Source organism: Rhinolophus hipposideros (assembly GCF_964194185.1).
Source record: "Rhinolophus hipposideros genome assembly, chromosome: 5".
Taxonomy (NCBI): Eukaryota; Metazoa; Chordata; class Mammalia; order Chiroptera; family Rhinolophidae; genus Rhinolophus; species Rhinolophus hipposideros.
In genome coordinates, this window is record NC_138051.1 from 54470955 (window position 1) to 54496771 (window position 25817).

General features: G+C 41.3%; 1 protein-coding gene across 1 annotated transcript; it reads right to left on the reverse strand.

Annotated features, from left to right (window-relative positions):
* Positions 1-7048: 7048 nt before the first annotated feature.
* On the reverse strand, positions 7049-8572 carry LOC308497350 (C2 calcium-dependent domain-containing protein 4A-like). The gene is made up of 2 exons (XM_081047993.1): positions 8514-8572; positions 7049-8319 (listed from the first exon to the last, which is right to left on the reverse strand). Exon 2 carries the CDS (start codon positions 8277-8279, stop codon positions 7164-7166), a length of 1116 nt encoding a protein of 371 aa, XP_080904119.1. The 5' UTR covers positions 8280-8319; positions 8514-8572; the 3' UTR covers positions 7049-7163.
* Between the last annotated feature and the right edge of the window lie 17245 nt (positions 8573-25817).

Below are 25817 nucleotides of genomic sequence, written 5' to 3' on the forward strand. Positions count from 1 at the left end.
GCGGGATTTGACAAGAAAGACTTCCATATAGGCTTCCTACCTGACCCACGAGAGTAAGACAAGCTGTAAACCTGATCCTCTGAGGCCAGGCTTGGTTCTCCTCTGGTAGTCTGAGAGATACCCTGGCACTGCCCTTGTTCTCTTTCTTAGAGGACCTCACTTCCAGAAGCAAAAGCTTTGACCTTTATCACATGGGACAGAATCCAAGCTTTCTTTGCTGAGATGTTGGGGAGAAACTAGTTCATGTCAGTGCACGAATACGCCCATCACTGACTCTTCTCTCCTTGCTTTGAGAAGGGGTACAGCCCAGGATACCTCAAAGGGGCAAATGGTCTCTTATCTATAAATCATACCCTTCTATAGATGAAAATCTGTCCCTCACCTGGCTCAGGGGTTTTCTCCAGTGATAACCTCCCTTCTCCTAGCATTGCTCCCCGTAACCTCAGCTCCTGAGGTACTGATGCAAACAGCTTGGGGAACACACAGGTTCTGTTCTCACACTCACTCGGGTGACTGAGACCTGCAGTCACGGCACCCCAGGGCCAGGGGCTTGACAGGTGTGCAGAATTAGTTTCAACATCCCCACAACAGGTGGGATTAGGCAGAGCAGGCCCAGAGTTACCTGGATCAGGGAATGGAAGTCAACATCGGGACAGGGTCAGGGGCCAGAACAGAAGAGAACAGGGGCCAAGTCACCCAGAAGAGCCAGGAATCTCGACTTCCAGCTAATAACGAGGCCCCACTCTAGCTCTGGGTTCCTCAGATGTCCTTTCAACTCAGTCCTGGTGTAATGGGATCAACATGACCAGGTGCTTGATATCTGTATAAAGGCTTGGAACAGGTTAGTACTTTACACATTAATTGACACCCCTCATAAGAATTAAGTAATCGCCAAAGTCGATGACATAACATTTCTATTTTAAAATGAGGAAACCGAGGCACAGAGAAAAAAAGTAAATCTCTGAGAGTCACGTAGCTCATAAATAGAAGAGACACAGTTGAATTCCAGAAATCCATGCTCTTAACCATAACCTTGTACAGCCTGGGGTATAGGCCCAGCTCTGCGATTGCCTCACTTGAAAATCTAGGCTTTGATTTCTGAACCTAAGTTTTCTCTCTATGCCTACCTCATAGGTAGAGGATTGTTGTGAGAATGAAATAAATCTGTGCGTGTGAAGTCCTCAGCATGGTTTCTTAATAAGAAATACACAATAAATGTTCATTAGCAACAATGTTATCAACTATTATCAACTATTATTAAGTGCCAAATCCCCACAAACCCATGTTGGCAGGCTTGCCTGCCTATCACTCTTTCCCATGGGAAAAGTGAGCCCCTGACAGCTCACTGTTACTCCCAGGCTGCCTCCCTTTTAGTTTCCAGATGATTATTTTAAAGATCACCTCCTTTGATCTTTAAATAGTCTTGTAATGTAGGTAGAGCTGAGGCTTATCCAGATTAAGTACTTTGCTCAAGGATGATTCTTGCAGGGTCTAAGGCAGATCTCTGTAAAATCAACTATGGTGTTTTTATTTTTTTTTAACTATAAACTCAACTTTGAAAAAATATTATGAGTCGAGAAATAGCACGACCCAATCCCACCATCCCAACACAGCAAGGATATTCATGTTACGTGTTACTCACCAGGCTCTGTCGGTCTCTGCAGATACTGATTTTTTCCCTCCTTGGAGCTGCTAACAGCACTGCTCACCCCAGTGTTGGGATGGCCCTGAAATATCCACTGAGGAATTTTAGAATGGCCATAGAATAAATTTAGAATGACTCTAATTTGACCCCAAGAGAAGAAAAATATAATCAAATGAGAATAGATAATGAGTCATGCAGGTGTCCCATTAGAGACAAATCAGTCTTTTTGAGCTGTTTTTTTTTTAAAAAAGATTTTAATTAATTTATTTTTACAAATAAAAATTGTATATACTGAAGGTGTACAATGTGATGTTTTGATAATGTATACATTGTGAAATGATTACCATAATCAAACTAATTAACATATTCATCACTTCCATTGTTACTATTTTTTGTGAGTGTGGTGAGAACTCTTAGCAAATTTTGAGTACGTGATATATTATTATTAACTACAGTCACCACGCTACACATTAGGTTTCCAGAACTTATTCATCTTATAACTGAAAGTTTATACTCTTTAATCAATATCTCTGAGCCATTAGTTTTTAGTCTAAACCACACTACATCCAAATTCTCTACTGTAAATTGCTAAAATTATGGACACATATAATCCAATCCTATATTTATTAATTTATTCAGTAAACCAAAACTAAAGTTAAAATATAAATTTTAGTTCTGTTTCTTTCCGCCTCCCTGTACCATTAACTGCATCAAGTCAGGTTTTTGTTTTGTTTTGTTTTGTTTTTTACTTTAACAGACTGTTTTTTTTTTTAAGTTAATAGAGTTTTGGAAACAAGGACCTCCTACAATAAATTTTACAAAGAGTGATAGAAATTTGTGACTGTCTACTGTAATTCTACTGACACCTAGAAGATCCTCTTATGGTATATGGGTTATGGCAAGTTAGAGGAAGAATGGGGGAAGGAAGGTTAGTGCTGATAAAGCTCTGGTTTGCTTTGAGTGTCCTCCCACTGGGTAGTAGTCTTCCCCAACTACCTGAAGCTCATAAGAGATTTATTAATTAAAAAGAGGAAAATAATAACTTCATAGTGGAGAAACCTGATAAACACCATTACTTTAATCACATCATCAAAGTTAACATCACTAGTAATGAGACAAATTGATATGTGTGACTCTGATGATACATTGAGAAAACACATTACTTCTGTGTTATTTCTGCCAGAAATGCATAGCCTGAATCTAACTACAAGAGAGTATCAGACATATCTAAACTTGGAAATATTATATATATATATATATATATATATATACACACACACACATATACATATATATATATGTGTGTATATATATACTATATATATGTATATATATATATATGTATATATATATAAATGTCAAAATCATGAAAAGCCTGAGATGAAAGGTTAAAGAGACATGCCAACTGAATGCAACTTGTGATCCAGGATTTTGTTTTCCTAAAAAAATAACCCAAAACATTATAGGCCAGTTAGAAAAATTTGAATAGGGTCTGCAGATTACCAGTAGTATTGAATCAATATTAATTCCCCAATTTTATAAGGGAATTATAAAAGAGAGTATCTTTATTTTTAGGAAATATGTACTGAAGTATTTAAGAATAAAAGGGGAACATGTCTGCAACTTACTCCCAACTCTTTCAGGAAAAAAAAATAGATAGATGACAGAAAGATAGATAGACAGATAAATAGATTAGATAGATAGATAAACAATAGGTAGATAGATATAAATGAATAATGATAACAATATAAACAAATATGGTAAAATGTTAACATTTGGAGAATCTGGGTGAAGAGCATGAGGGAACTCATTGTACTGTTTTGGCAACGGTTCTGTAAACCTCAAATTACTTAAAAGTAAAAAACTTGATCGTGGTGAAGAGGGCAGTGCAAAGCAGGGTGCGTAAAGGAGGAAGATATGGTGGCTCTGGTCCAGGTGACCAGGAGGAGGAAGTGAGAAAGATCCCGACGCTGCATGGACAGTTCAGACAAATGAAGCACTGTCTCCTGACAGACAGAGACAGAAGACACTGGCTCTTTGTAAAATCAGGAACTGTTACCAATCTGGAAAATAAATCCTATACTTTTTGCCAAATAAAATAAAATAGGGATTTTCCCTGTCAGGATAAATACTAGTGTCTGGTTACATGAGACTATCTTATCAAGGCCTGGATATCCACAAATGATGAAAACTCATCAAAATGGTTGGATTTTAGAAGCACGCATCAGCTGAGCTGTTGTTCCTTTCTGTGGAACATGGCAGATGGAGTCTAAAGTGTATAACCAGTGGAATAGAAAGATGTAATTCTTTGTGTTTGTGTCATTTAGTGCAGTCACCCACACACGTTCCCACGTAGACTAAGCCCTTTGTACAGACTCAAGATGAGAACTACAGATGTACATAAAGTCATTCAGCAAAATTATATTCATCCGCATGCGATAAAGAGGGGATGTTCAACTTATATTTGAAAATAAAATGCTGCCTGCCTCTGTTACTATGAATCTTATGTAACTAAATGCAATTATCTCATTTAACCCTTGGTATCTTCACACCCAATATTTCAGAAAAGACAAAACTGAGGTTCAAAGAAGTATTTGCTCAAAGATCACACAACTACCTGACAGCAGAGCCTATATTTGAAGCTGGGTCTTTTTGGCCTCAGACTTTCTGCTCTTTCTAATATTCCACCTCATTTCCCCTTTCTTATTTCCTAACAGGAAGAACCATCTGGCTCAGTAGACACTGATCTTACTCTCAGCTACAGAGATAAGCCCTATATCTCTAAGACTAATACTCTTCCCCTTGCAGGGAGTGGTTCACGATTGGGAGTGCAACCCAATGTGGGCCAATAAAATATAGTGGTCCCCTCTTAACCACAGAGAGATATGTTCCAAGACCCCCAGTGGATGTCTGAAACTGTGGATAGTACCAACCTTCTATATACTGTTTTTTCCTATACATACATACGTTTTCACTTAAAGAAAATACAGCTTCTCTTTGGCATATCTGAATTGCCAACATCAATACTCTGGAGCTTTGGAGTCATTATTAAGTAAAACAAGTGTTACTTGGACACAAGTGTGTGAAACTATGACAGTAGATCTGATGACTAAGTGTCTAACGGGCAGGTAACACATACAGTATGTAGACGCTGGACGAAGGGATGCTTCACGTCCTGGGTGGTATGGAGCAGGACAATGGGAGATTTTATCATGCTCGTTGCTCAGAATGGTGTGCAATTTAAAACTCAGGAATTGTTTATTTCTGGAAATTTCCATTTAATATTTTCAGACTGTAGTTGACCACGGGTAACTAAAATGGCACAAAGTGAAACTGGATTGGGGGGAGGCCTACTGTATGTAGAGAAATTTGCTGGGGCCTTCTGGGGAAGTTCTTCCTCAGTCCTATGGAAATGCTTGCAGAAACAAGGCCTTCTCCCCAGCCTGAACTCTAATGAGAAATCATGGGGTAGTCACAGCTGTTCTCAGCCAACATCCTATGACTACAAGTGGGTCCTACCTGAGGATGGAATGGTGCTGTGGGTGGCAGAGTAGAGATACGGAACAAGATATGTATCATGTTCTTGATCACTGCTTCTACCGATGTATGTTCTGGACACTCTTGCTTTTCCAAATACTCTGCTCTAACAGTTATTGCTGGTTTTCTTTCTCTTCACTGACAATATCTTCCTCTATTCTGGATATTCCAAATGTGTTAGATTCTTTCACATTAAAACAAATCTCCTTTGACTCAGTATTCTCTTCCAGGTAGAGCACTTTTTCTCCTCTCACGTTTTCCAAAACTTTCTGTCTGTACTTTTTCACCTTCCTTTCATGTTTTAATCCAGTCTAGTCTGCCTCCTCTTGTCACTACCCTCATAGAACTGCTCTAGTCAAATTGATTGCTAACCTTCATCTTGCCAATGCCAATAGCATTTCTCTGTTCTCATTTTTCTTGAGTCCCTTGCAAGATTTAAATGAGTTGAACATCCCCTCCTTCTTGGAATACTTTCCTGTCTTGGCTTCCATGAAGCCACATGCCTCCAGTCTTTCCCCTACTCCACTGGCTGCTGCTTCTCTTTCTCCTATCCTGACTTCTCCCCATCTATTGAATATATGACTGTTGGTTTGTGTCAAGGCTTGGTTGTAGGTCCTTTCCTCTTCTCTATTGATTTCATCTCTTCCTATATTCACTCAACATTTACTCAGTATTTATTGAGTGTCTACTATGTTCTAGTGCCAGACTCTGTTCTAGGCACTAGAAATAGAGCAACGAATAAACAAAGTTCCTGCCTTTATAAAGCAGACATTCTAGTGGAAGAGAAGGTAAACAACAAAAGATTGTATAATCTGACGTCAGGTAGTAATAAGTGCTATAAAGCAGTGATAGTGCCAATGATGCCAATGGCGCTGCCCCCCTTTTTTAGATAGGATGGACAGGGGAGGGCGCCTGAGGAGGAGGTGACACTTACATCTGAGAAAAATGGAACATGAGAGAGAAAAGATAAGAATGATTCCAGACTCTTGGTTTGTGTGAAAGAAAGAATTATGGTGCCACTTATTGAAATAAAGAAGACAAGAAAGAAAGAGAGAGAGAGAGAGAGAGAGAGAGAGAGAGAGGCAGGGAGGGAGGGAGGAGGGAGGGAAGGAGGGAGGAAGGAAGAAAGAAAGAAGGAAAAACGCAGGAAGAAGGAAGGAGAGAGAGACAGAGAAAGAAAGAAGAAAGGAAGACTAGGGGAGGAGGAGATTTGGGAGGGAAAAACCAAGAATTCTGGTTTGGGTGTATTAAGGGGTCTTATAGACACATTAAGAGGTAATTTGAATAGATTAAGTTTCTCTTGCAGAGGACTCCTTCCTCAGGTCTTAGGAAGACCTTTTCTGACCACTCTAAGAAGGAAGAGGGGGATGCCAGGAATGTCTATTCCCTACATGACCATCCATCCATTTTGGTTCCCCTTTCCTTAGCAATTTTTGAAGACTTCCCTTTCAAAAGAATCCTGTCCTTTCTCAATGGGAAAAGAATCCTTTCCCCCCTCAGGTGTCCTTCTTCTGATGCGCATGTGTGCACAAATGAAGCTATGAACCTGTGCTACATCAAAGATGTAAAGCTGTACATATGAATATTAGCATTGGGCATGATTCTGAAGGAATAACTTTTCTTTTCAAACCCACAAACCACTTAGCACTAATATAAGGCAGGGAGGAAAACCAACGCAGATGGGGTGTAGTTCCTTTCTCTTCGAGTGACAAGCCAACTCTTTTTGCCTCGAAATTAAAAATGTCCTGGAAAAGGGGATTGGATGCTGTGAAGAGAGGAAGGGGTCCTTATGTTGTCCTTCCCTGCCAATAAACGATGACAAAAGCAGACAGTTTGAGAACTAAAATGTCAATAAAGCAAGATTATGAATAGAAAAATGAATAAATAATGTTTAATTTGTACAAAGCGGCTGTCAGTGTCCGAGTGAGAGTCCCCAGTGAGCAGCGAGTCCCCAGAGGCCGGGCCTGAGACCCGTGCGCCCTCAAAGCAGCAGCAGGGAGCCCAGCAGCAGCTCGCCCTGGCCCAGCAGGCGGCCCCGCTCCAGGCCGCGGCCCTTGTTCTCTGCCTCGACGCGCACCGCCAGGCGGCGCACCTCGTCCTCCGAGAGCCCGTCGAAGCAGAAGTCCTGGTCGAAGACCGCCTTGCAGCTCCGGCGCACCACGGCGCTGCGGCGCTGGCGCGTCTTGCCCGGCGGCTGCAGGACGAAGCTGACCCGGCAGCCGACGGCGCGGGGCTCGGCGGCCCCTCCCGCCGGGCCCTCGGCACCGAGCAGCCGGATGCGGAGGCGCCCGCTTGGCCGGCTGTACTCGGCGGCCAGGCGCAGGGCGCCGCCGGCGCGGCCCAGAGTCACGGTGCCTTCCGCCTCCAGACGTGCGGGCCGCGGGTTGGGAGGCTGTGGAGCAGATGTGAAGGGGTCCTGGGCCGGAGACCCGGAGCCAGCGCCACGCTCCTCGTCCTCGTCCCCGCTGGACACGGAGCGGGCGCGGGCCAGGCCACGACTCCTCCGAGCCCGCAGCGCGCGGTTCAGCAGCCCTTCGGGGGCGCGCAGCAGGCGGCGGCCGCGGGAGCGCGGGGCGAGCGCGTCCCGGGGCAGGCGGGGGCCGCCCGGGACCGTGGAGGTGCGGGAGGAGCCTCCGCCCGGTGATCCGATGGGGGCGTCTCCTCCGCCGCCGTAGGTGTTGGCCCGCGCGCGGAGCACGGGCCCGGCGGCGGGTGGGTGCAGGAGCGTGGAGGCGCCGGGGCACCCCAGGAAGAGCGACTCCTTGCGGCGGGTGTGCGGGCTCTCCAGCAGCGCGCAGAAGCCGTAGGCGGTGCGCACGCGGGGCAGGTGCGGCAACGAGAGGGCGGCCTGCGAGCGCGGGTCCCAGTCCGTGCGCCCCGCGCCGTCGTCAGCTCCTCCGGGCCACAGGTCGGGCTCCGCCGCGCACCGCCGGGGCACAGCGGCGGCGGGGGGCTGGGATTCTGGCGCGCAGGGCACTGGCAGCCGCGGCGGGATGCAGAACTCAGGGATGCGACCCGGGGTGAGCACGTTGGAGAAGGCGGGCTCCGGGGCAGCGCTGCCCGCGGCGGAGGCGCGGAGTTTCCCGAGGAGCCGCATCCTGCAAGACTGGAGGTGGGAGTGCCGGGAAGAAGCGCTCCTGCGGGGAAGAGAAGCTGTTGAGTTCGGACGTCTGGGGGCCGCTCGAGACGTGGCTGGACCCCTCCCCCGGGCCGTCTGAGGGTACCAACGCGGTTACCTCCCGGTCAGGCTCAGCCGAGCTCTCTCGCACCCACAAACCCGCCCGGCCTTACATTCATTAATACAAAATAAACGACAAAATAGAAATCAAACCTAAGAGTTGCAAGTTTAGTGCTCTTGCCTCCTGGCCACGGAGGAGTCGCTAGCTTCAGCACTGTGGCCGGGACAGTGGCGCTCCTCTCTTATACCGGTAGCCTGAGTCCCGCCCCCCTGGCCAGGAGCCCAACCCTTGGAGGCCCTGGACAGTCCGCCTTTCAGGCCACCCTTTCTCGCTGACGCTGGGCGTCCCTGCAGTTGGTGCCCACGTGTGAGCAAAGCTGTCGCCGGAGCAGGCGCCCTCTGGTCAGCAGGCACCCTCTGGGATTTGCATCCGCTCTGCGTGCCCGAAGCCCCGTGTACAAGCCTGTGAAAGGTTGCAGGTGAAAAAAGGAAACCTCATCGCCCTGCCAAGGGACAATTGGCAGCTGAAAATATTGGCGGCCTCTTGGAGAAAGTGAATTCCTTTTCGCTAGGAGCTAAATCCTGTCACCCTTCACATGACTTACACGCCTTAAGGACTTCTATTTTACTGCCCCCACGCACCTGCCATGTTCTGACCAATATGGTTTCCATGGTACTCTTAGTTATTCCTGCGTACCTGTGCTGGACGCTGACCTCCTTAACAGCACAGGGCCTGGCTCAGTCAATGCCATAAACACTGGTGACGTGGGTGAATTAATGTATGTAAACATTTCTGAATGACTTCAGGTTCTGCCTGTCATCTCCTCACAAAAGATGGGGCGTCTGGATCATGCCCTTAAAATAACATATTTCCCAAGCTACTGCTTTTCTCTCTGCTCCAGCATGGAGGTATCCAGTTATACAGTCTTACAGAAAATCTAGGTTGCATCTTTCCACCCCCAACTTTTATTTTCTAAGGTGAGAAAACTGGAAGCCCAGAGAGAGAAGGAAATTCCATAAAGGTTAAATAAAGCTAGTTAATGGCAGGACCTGGAACTAGCAATTTCCTGTTTATTTGGCTCTGCATGTGATGCTTCCTGTTATCTGAAATGCTTTCTCTGCTTTTTCTCTCTGTAGGACTCCTGTTTATTTTCCATAATTCAGCCAGACATCATGCGTTCAGGATCCTTTACCCAACAACCCCACCAGTTCACCAGCGCCTCCTCAGTCCCTCCATAAGCTGTCTATGTACGACTGCCACGTTCAGCATGCTGCTTTGGGATTTTTGGTTTACAGGTTTGTCTCCCCTAATAAGCTGAATTTCTTGAGGGCAAGGACTGGGGCAATTCAACCAGAGTAGAGTTTGGGGGACCGATTATGAATATATGTAAAATAAAAGTGCTACAATGCATAACCTGGTCTGCCTTCATCCCAGTTGTCCTATCCAAGGACAAGCCTAGCTGTCTTATTCATGTCTTATCCAATTCCAGCACCTGGGGATACAATACCAGGCAAAGAATAAATGCTCAGTAAATATTTGATGAATTATATTGTGTTGAATTGAACCTGATCTACAATCCAGGTCTTATGACTGTCAGGTGCTTTTAACTACATATCTCTCTAACTGTGGTATTTCATTTCTTTTTTACAACAAAACAGTGAAGTGGACATTGCTTCTGTTAACCAGAAGAGAAACTGAGGCTCAGGTTAAGAGACTCATCTAGGGTCATTCAAACTATGAATCGTAGCCCACATATTGTAAGTCCTAGCTTTTTTGTCCTCTCTCTCTCTCTCTCTCTCTCTGTCTCTCTGTCTCTCTCTCTCTCTCTCCCTCTCCCTCTCTCTCTCCCTCCCTCCCTTCCTCCTTGCCTTCCTCCATTCACTCAGTTCGTTATAATTCAGAGTCTATTGTGTGTCGAGCATTGTGTGTGTGGCTTGTGTTGCATTTTACACCCAAAATATTAATTCTTAAAGCGACTCAGTCTACTAATAAATGTTTCCCACTATCCTGACTTTAGAATAAGCACCATTATTTCCAAATCCTTAAAGGTAAGGAGAGTGAATGTTTTCTCTGGGTAATAATTAATGCTTTCTTTCTTAATTGATCAATGTTCTCCTCTAATATATGCTTTTTGGGGGGCAGAGGGGGGTGGTGGAGCATGGATCAATATGCAGCCAGGGAGCAGTAACCATTCCTGCTGAAGCCACACTTGCAAGCAGAGTGCCCAAGGCTCTGACTGTATCATTTCTATTTGATTCTTCAGGTCAATCTGCAAATTCATAACTCAATGGTCTCTAAAACAGAGCACAAATGCATTATGTCCTGTTGATATGTGCCAGCTCACTTCAAATTAGCCTCAGTGAAAATGGCTTTCACTCTGCTGAAAGCTGAAGGCTTTTGTGATATGAACACAAACATTTTGTCAGTGGGTAAATGCCACTGAAAGCAGGACATGGGACATGAGTAATTGTGATACCAGTATTTCCATGTTCCCAGAACCACGTAAGTATGGCTATAAACACAATCTCTATCTAGAGGGTTTTCCCAAACCATTAGTTTTCCGTGAAATCAGTATTCTACTGAAGAGAAAGTAAGCTACAGAAAAATTACTCACCCTGGAATACACTCCAGTTATTCATTCACTTAAACCCATAGCTGCAGCTGTATCCACAGTTAGAGGCCTGGTTTCCTTCCTGATTCTGAAATCACATTGGCAGAAAGTGAAAAACAACCCAACCCCTCAGTGGAAACTCTGATCACTCCAGTTGTTTCATTATTTTGTGCCTTATGACCACATAAAGTTCACCATCATCTTATATTCAAAGCTTTGAAATTATTTCAAAGAAACTCTCCCAATAATAATAACTTTTCCTGAACATTCACTATATACTGGGTCTTATTGAATTCCTAAATCATCTTCTATAGCTCAGAGAAGATAAACAACTTGTCCAAAATTTCACATCCATTAAGAGCAGAAGTGGGACTCTCATCCAGATCCATCTGGCTTCTTATCCTGTGTGCTTTAACCACTCAAAGCGGTTTATCTTGAACCCATTTCCTCTCTAGGCAGCTAGAGAAGAGAAAGAGACCCTTTTCCCCACCTTGAGTTGCAACTATACACCTTGTTTACACCTAATCAATTAAAGCATGCAATTGGCATAAGCAGGAAGTCTAGGCACAGTAGTGCTGTACCTTTTGTAAACAGAATCCTTGTTCTCCCAGGAAGCGTATTCATTCTTTTTACCATACCTTGTTCCCAAACAGGATTTGAAGTGATTTACATAACAAAGACCCAGGAAATATATCAAAGGCTAGAGGCTGACATAGTAAATATGGAAAAGACCTGTAATCCACTGAGAAAGAACCCTAAATCAACTAGATTTATGGTGGTGAGCATACTCTAGTGTATACAGATATTGAACTATAATTTTGTACACCTGAAACTTATATAATATTACAAACCAACATTGCCTCAATAAAAAAAAAAAATTAATATGTGTCATACCTATGCCCCTGGAATGGGAAGAACAAGACGTGAAGCCTGTTAAAGAGGTTCCAGTGGGAAGACTTGGGATAGTGAGAAGTCCTACAGAAGCCTCACGGTTCACTAGCCTTGGAAAACCAGCAAATAACCAGTCTAAACGTCCAGGGGTGTGGGAACGGCCATGTCCCCTTTACAGAAAAAAATAGTCGGTGGAAAATCATCATCAAGAAGACTGTAGCAACATAGGAACATGTTTCTGGTGGAGCATTCGATGAAAATAGCAATATATTCAATTATATATTCCTTAACATCATAATTAGATAAAGATATGGTTTCTTAAAGCCCAATACTGGAAGGGAATAAAAAATATCAAAACAACTTCCTTTCTGTGGGTATTGAAGTATTATTTATTGATTTATGCCCTGGTTTACTGATAGTTCATTGATAGTTGCACATACAAATATACGTGCCGCATGATCAGATAAAACAAAAAGAAGTAGGTGAATTGGAACAGAAGGCAAGTAAAAGTAGGGACAATATGATAAAACCAGAAATGAGGTTAGAATGGAAAACATGCAGTGAACATTTGTAACTGCCACAGCACTACAGGAATCAGCACTACAGAATCTGGCATCAGAAAAAGTTGACCTTGAGCTCCAGTTCAGCAATTTACTTTTTCCGTGTCCTTGCACAAGTCATTGCACCTCCAATAATGCCTTGTATTCTTCCCTAAGATGGGAAAGATGTTAATTCCTTCCTGAAGCGAGAATGGAAATTTTTGCGTTAAAGTACTTTGTAAGTCATAAAGTGCAATCAGTCCTTTACTTGCTGTTCCCTGAAAGCATTATATTCCCTCACTACCATGACTTTCACATCCTGCCCTCCACCAGCTTTCAAGACTCCTATTCATCCTTCTAGGACTATGTTCAAACATTCCTTCCTCTTGAAAGCCCTCTGTGAGCACCCAGGCTGGGTCATGTGGCCCTTTTCTGTGATCTTCAGAGTGAAGAAAAGACAGAGCAGTGAATTTTGGAGTCTTCCAAACTTGGGTTCACAATCGATCTGCCACTTTCCATATGTGTGACCTTCGCCAAGTTATTAAAGTGCTCTGAGCTCCAATGTTATCTACTAAGTGAGAGTAACAGTACGTATTACCTTTATTTTGCGAGGATTAGAGATTAGACATAGAAAGCACAAGGTACATAATAGGCTTAGTAAATTTTGGTTATTGCTAAAATAATTTCCTTGGATAAATTTCCTATGTCAAACTTTCAAAATTGCTCAGTTTACTAAAGCACATTAAGTTTATATTTACATTTGAAGATACAGCTTTTGAAAAGTTTATGGAAAACATATGAAACAACTTAAAACACACACACACACAGACACACACACACACACCAAACTAGTTCCTAGTCCACACTGAAAGAGCTCAAAGAATTACAGACTAATATTATTACAATTAAATGTTTATCAAGCTAAATGAAAATCAAGGTTAATCAAATCTATCTCCATTTTTATCCCTTAAGGAGTGTCTAGATTCTTCCTATTCTTTTTTTGTTTTATTGTATTGTTTCCTTCTCTTATACATATATACACACATTGGACGTTACTTCTTGGTCATTTATAAGTGCTGTACATATCATCTCCCTGTGACTTATTTTTCATATTTTTGTGATGTCTTTTGAGAAATAGAAATGTAAATTTTTTTTTAATGTAAGCAGATGTATCTTTTTTTCTCTTGTGATTTTGCTTAAGAAATAATTCACTTCTCTAAGATCATAACGATATTTTTCTCTATTTTCTTCTGATGTTTTAAAAGTTTTGCTTATTCACATGTAGGCCACTAATACACCAATAGGCAGGATTTTCAATTGGTGTTCTCCAAAGGTGAAAAGGACTTCTTTAAGAGGTGATATGTTCCCCATCTTTGGAGGTGTTCAAGTAGTCTGGACAATCATGAGGTAGGGATGTTCTAAGGAGGATTCAATGACCATACGGATGTATAAACCATATTGTCTGTTCATGCATCTGTTCATAGTATTGCTAGAAAATAATTCAACATTTCAAATCTGATCTCAGAGTACTGGGTCATCTTCTCTTGGCTACACTGGACTTACTAATTCTTGTTTGAAAGCCACAACCAACTCTACCAAGTTATTTAAGGTTATGGACAAGTCAGCAAATGCTGTCAATTGACAAACTTTGTCACCTGTTGGTAACTATGAAGAATTAGACATAAACAGCCTATAGTTTCCTGCCTTGCAATATAACTGTGCTCTAATTTCATGGTGGACACTGGGGATTAAACATTACTCACTTATTCATATTCGTCATAGCCGCCCTCTAGCTGTGTGAGTCTGGGCAAGTTTCTTTATTTAAGCCTCAGTTTTTTCACCTGCTTGTATTCCATGAAGTTAATCGTTGTAACTACATTCTAGGGTTACGCTGATTAGTAATCCATGTAAAGCCATTACGACACAGTATCTGGCATTTGCTTAGTAAATCATCTATTTTTTGGTAGTAGTAATAAAGGTAACAGTACTATTTTGTTACTATACTCATTGCTATTATATCAGGTTAAAATTTTTAGACACAGGTGAGAACTTAAGGAAAAAAAGGAAGACAGTTAACTTCACTGGGCACCTGTTCTGGGCCAAGCCCTTTACAAAAGATCCCTTATGTCATCTTTCATCAACCCTGCAAGATTGCAATTACTTGACTTTTAAATACAAATTTTGGCTCAGAGAGTTTAAATAACTTCTAAAGCTGCGTACTTGGTCTGTAACCACAGAGCTAGAATCTAAATGCTGATGTAAAAGTCCGTGATGTTAACACTGCCTTCAGAAGTTACCTGAGGCTCAAACAAACTGATGGAGCAGTTCCCAAAGCCTAATCACCGGGGGCTAGGCTGGCTACAGCAAACTTACTTCACTTTGAAAGGCTCCCTTTCTTTGTAGAACTGCAGTCAGACATTTGTCTGGAGTCATATTTTCCTGCTCACAGCTGAAAGTTGACATCATTTGTATGTTTCAAACCAGGTGGGGAGAAGCTAGTTTGAAGAACCCCTTTCTTCCCCACTGTGTTTGATTGGATGACTGAGACCCAACAAGGCTCTAAGGATGAAATGTCTTAAATACAAGATGGATTCCAGATCCACTGGAATGATTGAGATTTCCATTTCAGATAGTGGCTGATGTTATCACTCTACTCACATTTGGCACTCCCAAGGCAGAGGCACCTTGGAAAGGAGACAGCATCATGGTCCCAGGGGGAATCTATGTACCACGCACATTAACTAACTATTGAGAGCAGAAGGTGAGTGGAGCTGCCAGTGTTGTTGCGTGAATTTAAAATTTTAGGGCCTGGAAAGGTGCATCTTCAAAGCAAACCAATAGACTAAACAACAAAGCTACCCACATCCCCACATCCCCTGATCCTTTTCTTAGAGTTCAGACTTGGGGTCCTGGTACAGTCTAAATAGTGAAAGACCCTCCAATGGTTAATATAGAATACTTCTTGCTGTTCTTTACAAGTAAGGGCTCCAAATAATATGACATTTTTTCATTCCAAGTAGTATGAAGAAATCCTTATCTACTACAAAAAGAACTCATAATAGTCAGTTTGTATTGTCTTTGAAAGATATTTCATACAAATAAATGCTTTCTCAGTTCATATGTCCTCAAAAGTACACTTTATTATAATACTCTAGTATCACTTTGAAGTACCTACATTGTGAGACAGAAGACACCTCAAAAAGGTTGTATACCTTGGTACTAGGTATATAATGGCACCATTTGTTGCATGAGTGGAAATGCACAATTTCAAACAAATCTCCACATTACAGAACCCGTCTATCTCACACTTGACCACAAAAGCACATTTGCCCTCCCCATCAAGAGACAGCTAAACACCATATCATGGGGTCCTTGTTCTCAGTGTCTCTAGTCGGTGTCCACTCCTCTTCTACACGAATATCCTCCTGGAATGAGACCTGCAGACAATATCACATTTAATAAATTAAAGCATACCTTTGTGAGTCATCATTAAAATCAATGTTGTGGAAGAGTATAAGCTCAGAAAAATTAAAAGAAAAAAGTCTAAAAGGCAGGATTGTACTAAGTGATCCCATTTCTGGAAAAAAATATATACTCGTATATGACAAACACTGTGGGAATATCCATCAAAATGTTTCCAGCAAGTTGAATCTTGATGATTGGATTACAGATGGTTATAATCTTTCTCTCTTTATATTTTGTAGATTTACCAAAATGAAGATGTGTTACTTCTAAAGTAGAACACCTCTCCCTTAAGAAAGATACATCCAATGAGAGCTAGAACTAAAGCTACTTTAAGTAGATGATAAATTGGAGTAATCAATAGCTGAAAACACCAAGATAGAGCTTTTATATGGAGTTAATGTATTTAAAGTTGCCACTTCAGAACCCGGGTACTTGGGGAAGGATAAATCTGGGAAAAAGAAAAAGGCTTTAGACACTCCACAGGGCACATGATGATGATGAGTTCCCTGGAAGCTCAAGTAAAAGTGAAAAGGCTATAACTGATAACAGTGTAGTTTTCCCTGGTGAACTTGTATGTCAAACAATGGGCCTCTTGCCAGGCAAAAAGAGACCCACACTACTTAACTGGTATATATGTAAAGCCATACAACTAGGGGTGTAATAAGAAAGCAGTGCATTTATGTAGAAAGGGGAAAACCAAGAACCAGGAGCCTATGGGAGGGAGAACCAAGTCATTGGAACTGGCCACAAGAGGGAGTCAGCAGTGTGGGTCTGTGTGGAACTGAGCGTTGGACAGAGACAGACTTGCCCATTCCCTAGGAAGAAAGGCAGTGTCCCTGGTGATGTGCATATTAAATAAATTTGGGGAGGTAGTTTACAATGTCATTTTGATTTTGGTTATTTTGTTTCTTGACCTTTAAAAGCCGTCAGTGTCATGATTAACATGCAGTTAATGGTTACCCTTGAGAGGTTCATTTGGAAAAAGACAAACTGGTTCAAGTCCATCCAAATGAAGCTCAAGTAGGGAAAGCGCTTGGACGACCTCCAAATTTCAAATCAGAGGAAAAGAAAAGGGGGGAAGGTTTCCTAATTCTTCGTTTCTTTAGTTTTATACTCTTGTCTCTCTCTTCCTTTCTAAAACATTCTGGCCCTCCTCACTCATAAAGTTTTGAATTCTTGAAGAGATCTTAAATCAAGATTTAAATGAAAATTAATAAAACATTGTTTTACATTGCAAATTAAAATTGAACACTGTTTAAAAAGTGCCATAAATCTTGTAGTTCACTAAAAGGGATGTCAAATGGGACTTTTCATTCACATCTCACTTCTAAGTCATTGTGGCAACCTGGAAAACCTGGGGAAGACGACGAAATGGGAAAGGGAAGAAGCTGAGAAAGGAGAACACAATGTACTCAGGAAACAGCATGGTACAGGCTGAAAAACCAGATTCTAGCTGCACCAATCCATGAATGTCTTAGATAGGTTACTTGGCCACATGTAACCCCTTCAAGCAACCTTATGAGGAAGGTACTATTAGTATCATTATCATCCTCATTTTATAGACAAAGAGATGGGCCCAGAGAATAAATCACTTAGCATAATACCAGAAATATAACTACTGCTATATAGTGTCAGTTAAATACATTTAGAGGGGGGACTTAAAGATTACACCTAGCCAGTCAAGACCACACCTTGTCTAGTTCCGAAGAATCAAGTCGCAGCCAGCACTGCTTCCAAACCAAGGAGCCAAGTCTTCCAGTCTCTGAGAAATTAAGCATAGTTACCATCAATTACTTGAATAATGAAATTGACATCCTCAGGTGCTTCTTCATACCACATGTTTTAATAATTACACTCTTTTCAAAAAAAGCCCCCGTTTAGAGAGTAGTACAATAGATGAGGAGAAGCTGCCATGATCGGGTTAATTTAATCTTGGCCATATACAGTACATGAAAATATAATGTTCCTTTTGAAGTATTTTGTAACAATATTCTAGAATAAGGGGTGAGCAATGTTTTTTTTTTGTTGTTGTTATTTTTTAGTTTATGTGGTTTTGGTAAAAGGCCAGTGATAGATAATTTGGACTTTGCTGGCCACATACATTTTTGTCGCGGCTGCTGCTGCTTCTTTTTACAACTATATAGCCAACTCTAACAACATAAAAACAATTTTTAGCTCAGGTGGCCAGACCAAAATTTTTGAGCGTAAGAATAGTTTATTATTTAAAGGTAAAGGAATGTTACGAAAAACAGAAGTGACACTTTGTGTCCTACAAAGCCTAAAATATTAACTATCTGAAACATTCACTGTAAAAAATATGTACAGAAAAAGTTGACTGAACCCTCTTCTAGAGAATTACAAGTGTATTATTCTTAAAAATTTGACTGTTCCCATTTTTCCTGTTCCACAAAGCTAGTTTGTTTTTCAAAACAGAAACAACGACAATACATAATCATCTCAGAAGATGCAGAAAGGCATTTGACATTTGACAAAATTGAACATTCATTCCTGAATAAAAATTCTCAGCAAACTAGTAAGAGAAGAGACCCTCCTTAATCTGATAAAGGACATCTATAAAAATCTATAGCTAAAATCTTATTTAATTATGGAAGACTGAATGCATTCTTCCTTAGCTCAGGAAGAAGAAAAAAAAAACATCTGTTGCTTCTCACCATTTCCATGCAACACTGTATTGGAGTTTCTCACCAGTGCAATAAGTCAAGAATAAAGAAAATGCATCCAGAATAAAAAGAAAATAAAACTGTCTTTATTCACAGATGATAGGATTGTTTATATAGAAAATTTGATGGAGTCTTCAAAAAATCTAGAACTAATAAGTGACTTTAGCAAATTTACAAGATACAAGACCAATATGCAAAAATCCATGGTATTTGCAAATACCAGCAACAAACAATTGGAAACTGAAATTAATATGATTTACAACTGCATTAGGATAACTCTGACAAAAGATGTGAAAGTCCTGTAACTGAAACTATAAAACTGAAGAAAAATCTAACTACACAGCGAGCTAGTCATGGCCCATAGTTCAGACTCAGTATTAAGATGGAAATTCTCTAAAATTGAGCTATAGATTCAATGTAATCCTAATAAAAATCCCAGCAAGCATTTTTGCAAAAATTGACAAACTTATTCCAAAATTCATATAGAAATGCAAAAAACCTAGAATAGGCAAAACAGCTTTGAAAAAGAAATCAGAGGACTAATATATAACCTGCTTTCAAGAGACTAAAAAACCTCCATAAGCAAAATCGTGTGACACAGGCATAAAGAACAACAGATTAATAAAACACAACAAAAAGTCCAAAAATAGAACCACACATATATGGACAAACGATCTTTGAAAGAGTAGCAAAGTAGTGAGGAAACAATAAATCGTATTGGAACGATCAGATATCCATATGCAAAATAATTTATCTTTGAGCCATACTTTGAAGTACCATATACAGTATTTTTTGGCATATACAAAAATTAACCCAGAATGGATCATAGGCCTAAATGTAAAATCTAAAACTACAAAACTTCTGGATGAAAACAAGAGAAAAACTTTGTGACTTTGAGTTAGGCAATGATTTTTTTTTTGTTGTTAGATAGCACACCAAAAACACAATCTGTAAAAGAAATTGATAAACTGGGTTTTACCAAAATCATAAATTTCTGCTCTTTAAAAAACACTATAAAATATAAAGATAAGTCATATACTGGGAAAAATATTTGCATATGACATAGCTGATAAAGGGCTTAAATGTAGAATATAAACAGAACTCTTAAAGCTTAATAATAAAAAATAGTGTGGGGACAAGAAATTTGCACAGACCCTTTACCAAAGAAAATATGTGTATGACAAACAGAAGAAAAGATGCTTAGCATCACTAGTCAATAGGGAACTGCAAATTTAAGCCATAATAAGACATCTCTAAACCTATTAGAATGGCTAAAATTAAAAAGACTATGGCAAGTGTTGGTGAAAATAGAACACTCATCATACACTGCTGGTGGGAATGTAAAATAGTACCACCAATTTGGAGAGCAGTTTGGTAGTTTCTTTGGCAGTTAAATATACACTTACCATATGATATGCCAATCATTATACACATACACAAAGAGCCTCAACACAGTTTTTCAACAAACAAATAAAACCCCACAGTATCAAACTTTAATGTAAATTATGGACTTTAGTTAATGATAATGTATCAATAATAGTTTCCTAAAAAAAAAAAAAAATTTTATGCTTAAAATTCCTCATGTGGGGGGTGAAGATTCCAATCCACCCTAAAGTATAGATACGAAGTTCTCTTAACCTCTCCAAACAACTTCATCATCCCTATGACTTACTTGTATCTTGAGGCATTTGTAGGGCAGCATTTTCCTGAAGTAGCCAAACCACCTGTTGTGGAAAGTAGGAAGACTCCAGGCATTAGCTCCTGTGAGAACTGGAAGTTCTGTGAGTTCAGGGAAGATGATACATTCGCTCATTGAAGTCAGTTCCATGATGAAAGGCAGAGGTTGAGTCTCCTGTCTATTAATGTCTTGGATCTTCAGAAGGAGCCCACCAGCTCTCTTCCAGCCCCGGCTCTTCACCTCAGCAAGCTTGAGTCTCTCACCTTTATCAAGGATGGAGCTCCTTGGATCCTCTGCCCCTCCTCCTCACTCTGACCCTCCCACTTTTTCCTCCTACAGAAAGCCTGGTTCATTTCTGCCACAATGAACAGAACTTGGGGTTCCGTCCAAGTCCAGCTTTGATTCCACTTTCCTAGAGAATTCAAACTAATAACTTTGGAAACCTTTAGGGTCAAATCCCTCACTTTACAAATAAAGTAACAGACTCTGAGGTAAGGTGGCTTTCATAGGGCCATAAAGTTAATCTTACACCCACACATTCATACTGTAGATTGTCACAATCTAAGGGCCACCGTGACAGTATGTCCAAGATTTTCAGTCCCAATTTCACACGATTTGTACAATCATTGGGCCACATTAAGAAAGTTGCTATCTAAAAAACATTGCAACTACTCAAGGCATGTTAAAAGGGAACAGAAGCAATTCCTGTTACTGAATGCAACTTTCCAATTCTAAAGAACTGGGTTTTAACTTTTTAGGATAATGAACTCCCTTTAGGAAACTGACGAAAGCTATATACCCTCTTCACACAAAAATATTTGCATAAAAACAAAATTTTGCTCCAGCAATTTAACTGTGCTGGACATCACAGTGAAAACCCTTGATCTGATGGTAGAAATGTCAGCATATCTGCTATGTGACCAGGGAATATTTTAAAATAACTCTTAAATCATAATGAAAAATTGCAATTATTTATATAGTATGACAGATTACAGAGCACATTTAATCCTCAAAACAACACTGTGAGGTAGGTATTAATATCCCAGTTTTACCCATGAGGAAACCACAACTCAAAGAAATCTGGAGATTTGCCAAAAACCAATATGAGGAGACTATGAGAGACGAGAGAGATTGCAGCCCATCATGCTTTTTATGGTTACACGGCTAATAATGTCAGTGCTAGAACTAGAACACAGGGTTTTTTTTCCTTGTTCAAAGCATCTTCACATCTAATACTTTCAGTTTGGGAATCAGGGTCCTTGCTAGCTACCCAGGGGAAACTCAATGGCAAGCCCTTTCACAAGCAGTTCTTTTTAAAATTGAAAAACCAATGTGAGGAGACTATGAGAGACTAGAGAGACTGCAGCCCATCATGCTTTTTATGGTTACACTCCCTAGCATTGCTCCCAGGTGAGGACACCAGAAAGTATGTCATTAGAATTGTAGGCTTTGGGGTCTAGAAACTAGACACAATTTAAAGGAAAACAAAACCAAACCACATGCCCAAAGTAGGAAAACACACAGGTTTAAAAGTTTGGGTGTTTTTTTGTTTTCATTTTTTCCACCATCAGTTGTGGATTATTTGGCCTTTCCCCAAAAAAACAGCTGCAAGTTATTTGGGAAGACAGTCAAAAATATCTTAGAAAAGGCAGAATATAACCCAAAAGGGAAATATGAGAACTAGAAAACAAACTTCCAAGCTTTATAAAAGATTAGGATGCTGGGAAATTTGCTAAATGATCGTGGAGAACACCTCCAGTCGGGGAAAGCAGGGTGAGAATCCCAAATCAATTGCTAAGCCAGAGATTTCAGAACCTCCACAAAGTTTTTGATCATTGTCTTAATGACCCAGAGCTTCTCCCCTGTACATTTGCTCAAAGAACAAACATGGGCAACTTCTGTGACTTCATGTCATTGTTACGAAAGCAATAGAACTGAGCTAGGTCAGTGGAAATTAAATGCTATCCAAGGAGGGTGGCAATTTTGTAAAAGTTTTCAATGGCCCCAGGCAAATGAGAAAAATTGGTGGTGCTATTGTTTTACTAAAGTTATCTATCTAATTTAAAGCACTGCCCATCATTACAGGACTCTGGTACACCACTCTTCAAAACGTTTGGTTAAAATAACAAAAATAGAGCCAATATCCTTTACCTTGCTTTGTCTCTACAGGTTAGAGTATCTCTCTCTAGCCAGTGACTCAGTCCCAGGTTCTTTTAAGCCCTCCCAATTACCCAATGCAACAGCAGCGAACACCTTAAAAACAGACCACATAGGAAAGAGTCCCCAGACATAGTCCTAAACTATCCATCTTCCTCTCAAACTCTGGAAACTCAACAGCTATTCTCCAATGCTTTACAACCCCAAACCTAAATATGTAACCAAACTTGACTCTTTAAAAAGGCCACATCCTGGGAACTCTATACCTTGCACCTGCAAGGCTTTGGAAGTGTTTCAACACCTTGCACAAAAGCACCTCCCCCAAAGTGCTTCTCTTACCAAAGGGTGAAAACCAAGAAGCTTTTTGTTCTGTCCCACGCTCAGCCTCAGCAAAGACCCTTCACCCACCCTTAAACATGGTCTCTTCTCCTATAAGAAGGGTATTTGTGCTCAGGTCCTGGGGCTTCCTGTATTTCAGGGACCCATACATTGGATACCAAAATGTTTTTCTTCAGTTCCTTTTTTTGTTAATTTGGGATAAGGGTGTTTCTTCTTCATTTTTTCATTTTCCAATTTCCCACAACTTCCACCCCTTTCCACATAGCTTGATGGCCGAGGGAAGAGCCCACAGCAACACAGGGGTACTTCAGGGAAGGGAGAAGTGATCACATGACCCCTCCACCTTGCCTGTGAGTGTGGCACTGGGGACACAGGAAGCACCCCCTCCCTGACTCAGTTCAGACCCTGTCGAGTACCTGTACCACCACCCTCGTTACTACCCAAAGAGGAGCCATGAAGAAGGCTTGAATCCTTAGCCGACACACCTCAGCTGGTCTTCTACCCTTAGTCCAATAACACAAAGGTAACTTCAGAACCCATTCTGGGGGCTGTCTCCATTATCTCAGTCCCTTCCTTACACACAGAAAGGGCAGTCCTTGGAAACCCATTTCTCATCCCCACACCCTAGAGTCAGCCATAATATTATCTTCCCATTACACATGAGTCTTGTTCATCTTTTATCCTCAGGACATAGCTAGTATTTGGCATGTATGAAGGAAGGAGGAAAGAAGAAAAGTAGAGAGAGCTTTAGTCTTTCCTCTTTTTGTCTTATAAGGTTTGCAGGTTTTCTTATAAGTTTCCGCCACTGCCTTCTCCCTCTTCTTAGCCTTGGCCCTTTTCTCAGTGTTCGTTTATCTTTTCTTTTTCAAAACCTAAATCTCCTATCTACCCTTTCTTTGCTGTTGTAGCCTTACTTCTCTCACATTTTTATTCTCTGCCTAGAATCTCGTCTTGGTTTCTTCTTTGTTTACTCTAGTTTGTCATCCCTTCTCTGCCTCATCCATTTTTCCTTTAATGTGACAATAAACAGACCTAAGATAAGTGAAAGGTAAAGCGACAATTAAGAAGAGTATCATCTGAAGACCCACAGAGGTAGGGCCCACGGGTGCAGTACATAGTGCTTAGTTTCCTTTCCCCCTCGCCTTATCCTGATGGATGAGAAATATCCATTCATGTGTTTTCTAACCTATTATCTGGCTTCTTCAAAGTCACCTCAAAAGCTCTTCCAATTACCATCAACCTAGGAACTGACACTTTCCACAGCGTGTATCCTCATACCAGCTGGAGACACCTAGTGCTTTGTGTTTCAGCACACTGCTCCAAAGAGGCAGCTGCTCCAGCTTCTGTTTTGAGTGACAGCAGAGGCCCCACCTTGCACCCCAAGGCTGGGGAACAAATAGCTCATGCTAACTTTAGGCACTTTGGTGATGCTAAAATGGAGGGGAGAGCTAAGAGATAAAAGAAGCAAGTCACTTAAAAAGACTTTTCTGTTTTAGAACTTGGACGCATAACTGACATTATACATCTAGTATCTTTCCTATTAGGAAGAGGATCTAAGCAGACCGTGGAGATGCCTTCTACAGCGACCACCTGCCTAACAGTAAATATCAACCAAAGGCTCCTCTGCTCTGACACCACTCTCCAGACCTTGAATGATGAAGGGTATTCAATCTCAAGATTGGATGCCAAATTTCTTAACAGCCCTTAAAATTACACTTGGACTGCTGTTTAGTTACCTCTGCAATATTGTTTCTATCTTCCAGGCCCACTTAACAGAGATAGCACTAATTCAGGTAAAAAAAAAGTTTCTTCTAATTCCACACATGTCTCTTATGTCAGGAATGACCATCCAGTGATGTCCCACCCTCTTTTCCTTCAGGTCCCTAACGAACGTGGTAAGTCTTCTCTAATTACCATTACCATGGATGTGAACGTTCATATATAGGCTTAATCTAATTTAAAAGAGCTGTTTTAGTGGTGTCCCCATCACAAGACCTTAAAGGCAGCTTTTCCTACCACCCCAGTTTGTCTCTATTTCATTTTAGAGGCTTTGGCTTTTGGAGAAACAGGCCCCCATTCCAACAATGCCCAGCCACTCTGGTAAGCACACACCCAGATTCAGTCTAATATCATTTCAGGGTTCCAACTTAGGACCCTCACAAACGTTTGCCAAGTTAAACTTTGGGGCCTTAAGCAGCTCCCACATGCAGCCTAACCTATTAGCCAGAAGGCCTGCCCTAATTAGAGAACGAAGTGAACTCTCCCACTGGGGAGGAAACCAACTGAGGGCCATATTCTTTTGTTCAGTCCCTTGAAACAGCACACTTAACTGTTAAGTAACTTCTCCAATGACATCAAAGTGACTTAAAAGTCATTTTGGGAATTAGTTTTCCTCCTCCCTAGTAAAAAGGATGAAGGGATACATTGTTGTATAATGAGAAGAGAGAATGAGAGGGTTTTGATAGGGAAAGGAAAGGAATAAAAAGAAAACAGTATGTCTTGGATGGCAGAAACACCTAGGCTTGTCTGGTGGTGACAGGAATCTGTGAGCAGGGAGCAGAAGCTGAGTCCGTGGAACACTAATTGGTTGTAGACCTTGCTCAATTGATAACTTGCCTCCTAAGGAGATCACTCAAAGAGCAGGAAGCAGCATTGCTCCCCACTTTTAATCAGAAAATCTGGATAAAAATCCTTAGCCTTGAGTTAAAGTGAAGTTATCTGCCCAGTTGGCAGCTGTATATTGTATCAATGGGTGTAACTACAAATTTCACCCAGTGTAATATCCACTGTATATTCCCCCCTTCCTACAACAAGGTTTAAATTTTTCTAGAGTCTCCTCAAAGGCCACTACATAGGCCAGTTGCATTATTTCAGAAGGCTTGTGCTACTCAGACCTAATCATCCTGGAGACAGATTTTTTTTCCCTAAGGCCACTGTCACCACAAGAATATATGGCTCTGCTACAGTTCAAGGCTTCAGCAACAGTGTAGGTGTTGGGGTCTTCAGCTCTACAAAGCCTCCCACGGGGCCTGCTGCAGTGTGAGGGCACCTGGTCAACCTTGACTCCTGTCACCCCTGGGTGGGCAGGGAGCCTA

Coding starts and splice junctions, on each gene's coding strand:
- LOC308497350 (XM_081047993.1), bottom strand. CDS start 8,279: ATGCGGCTCCTCGGGAAACTCCGCGCCTCCGCCGCGGGCAGCGCTGCC.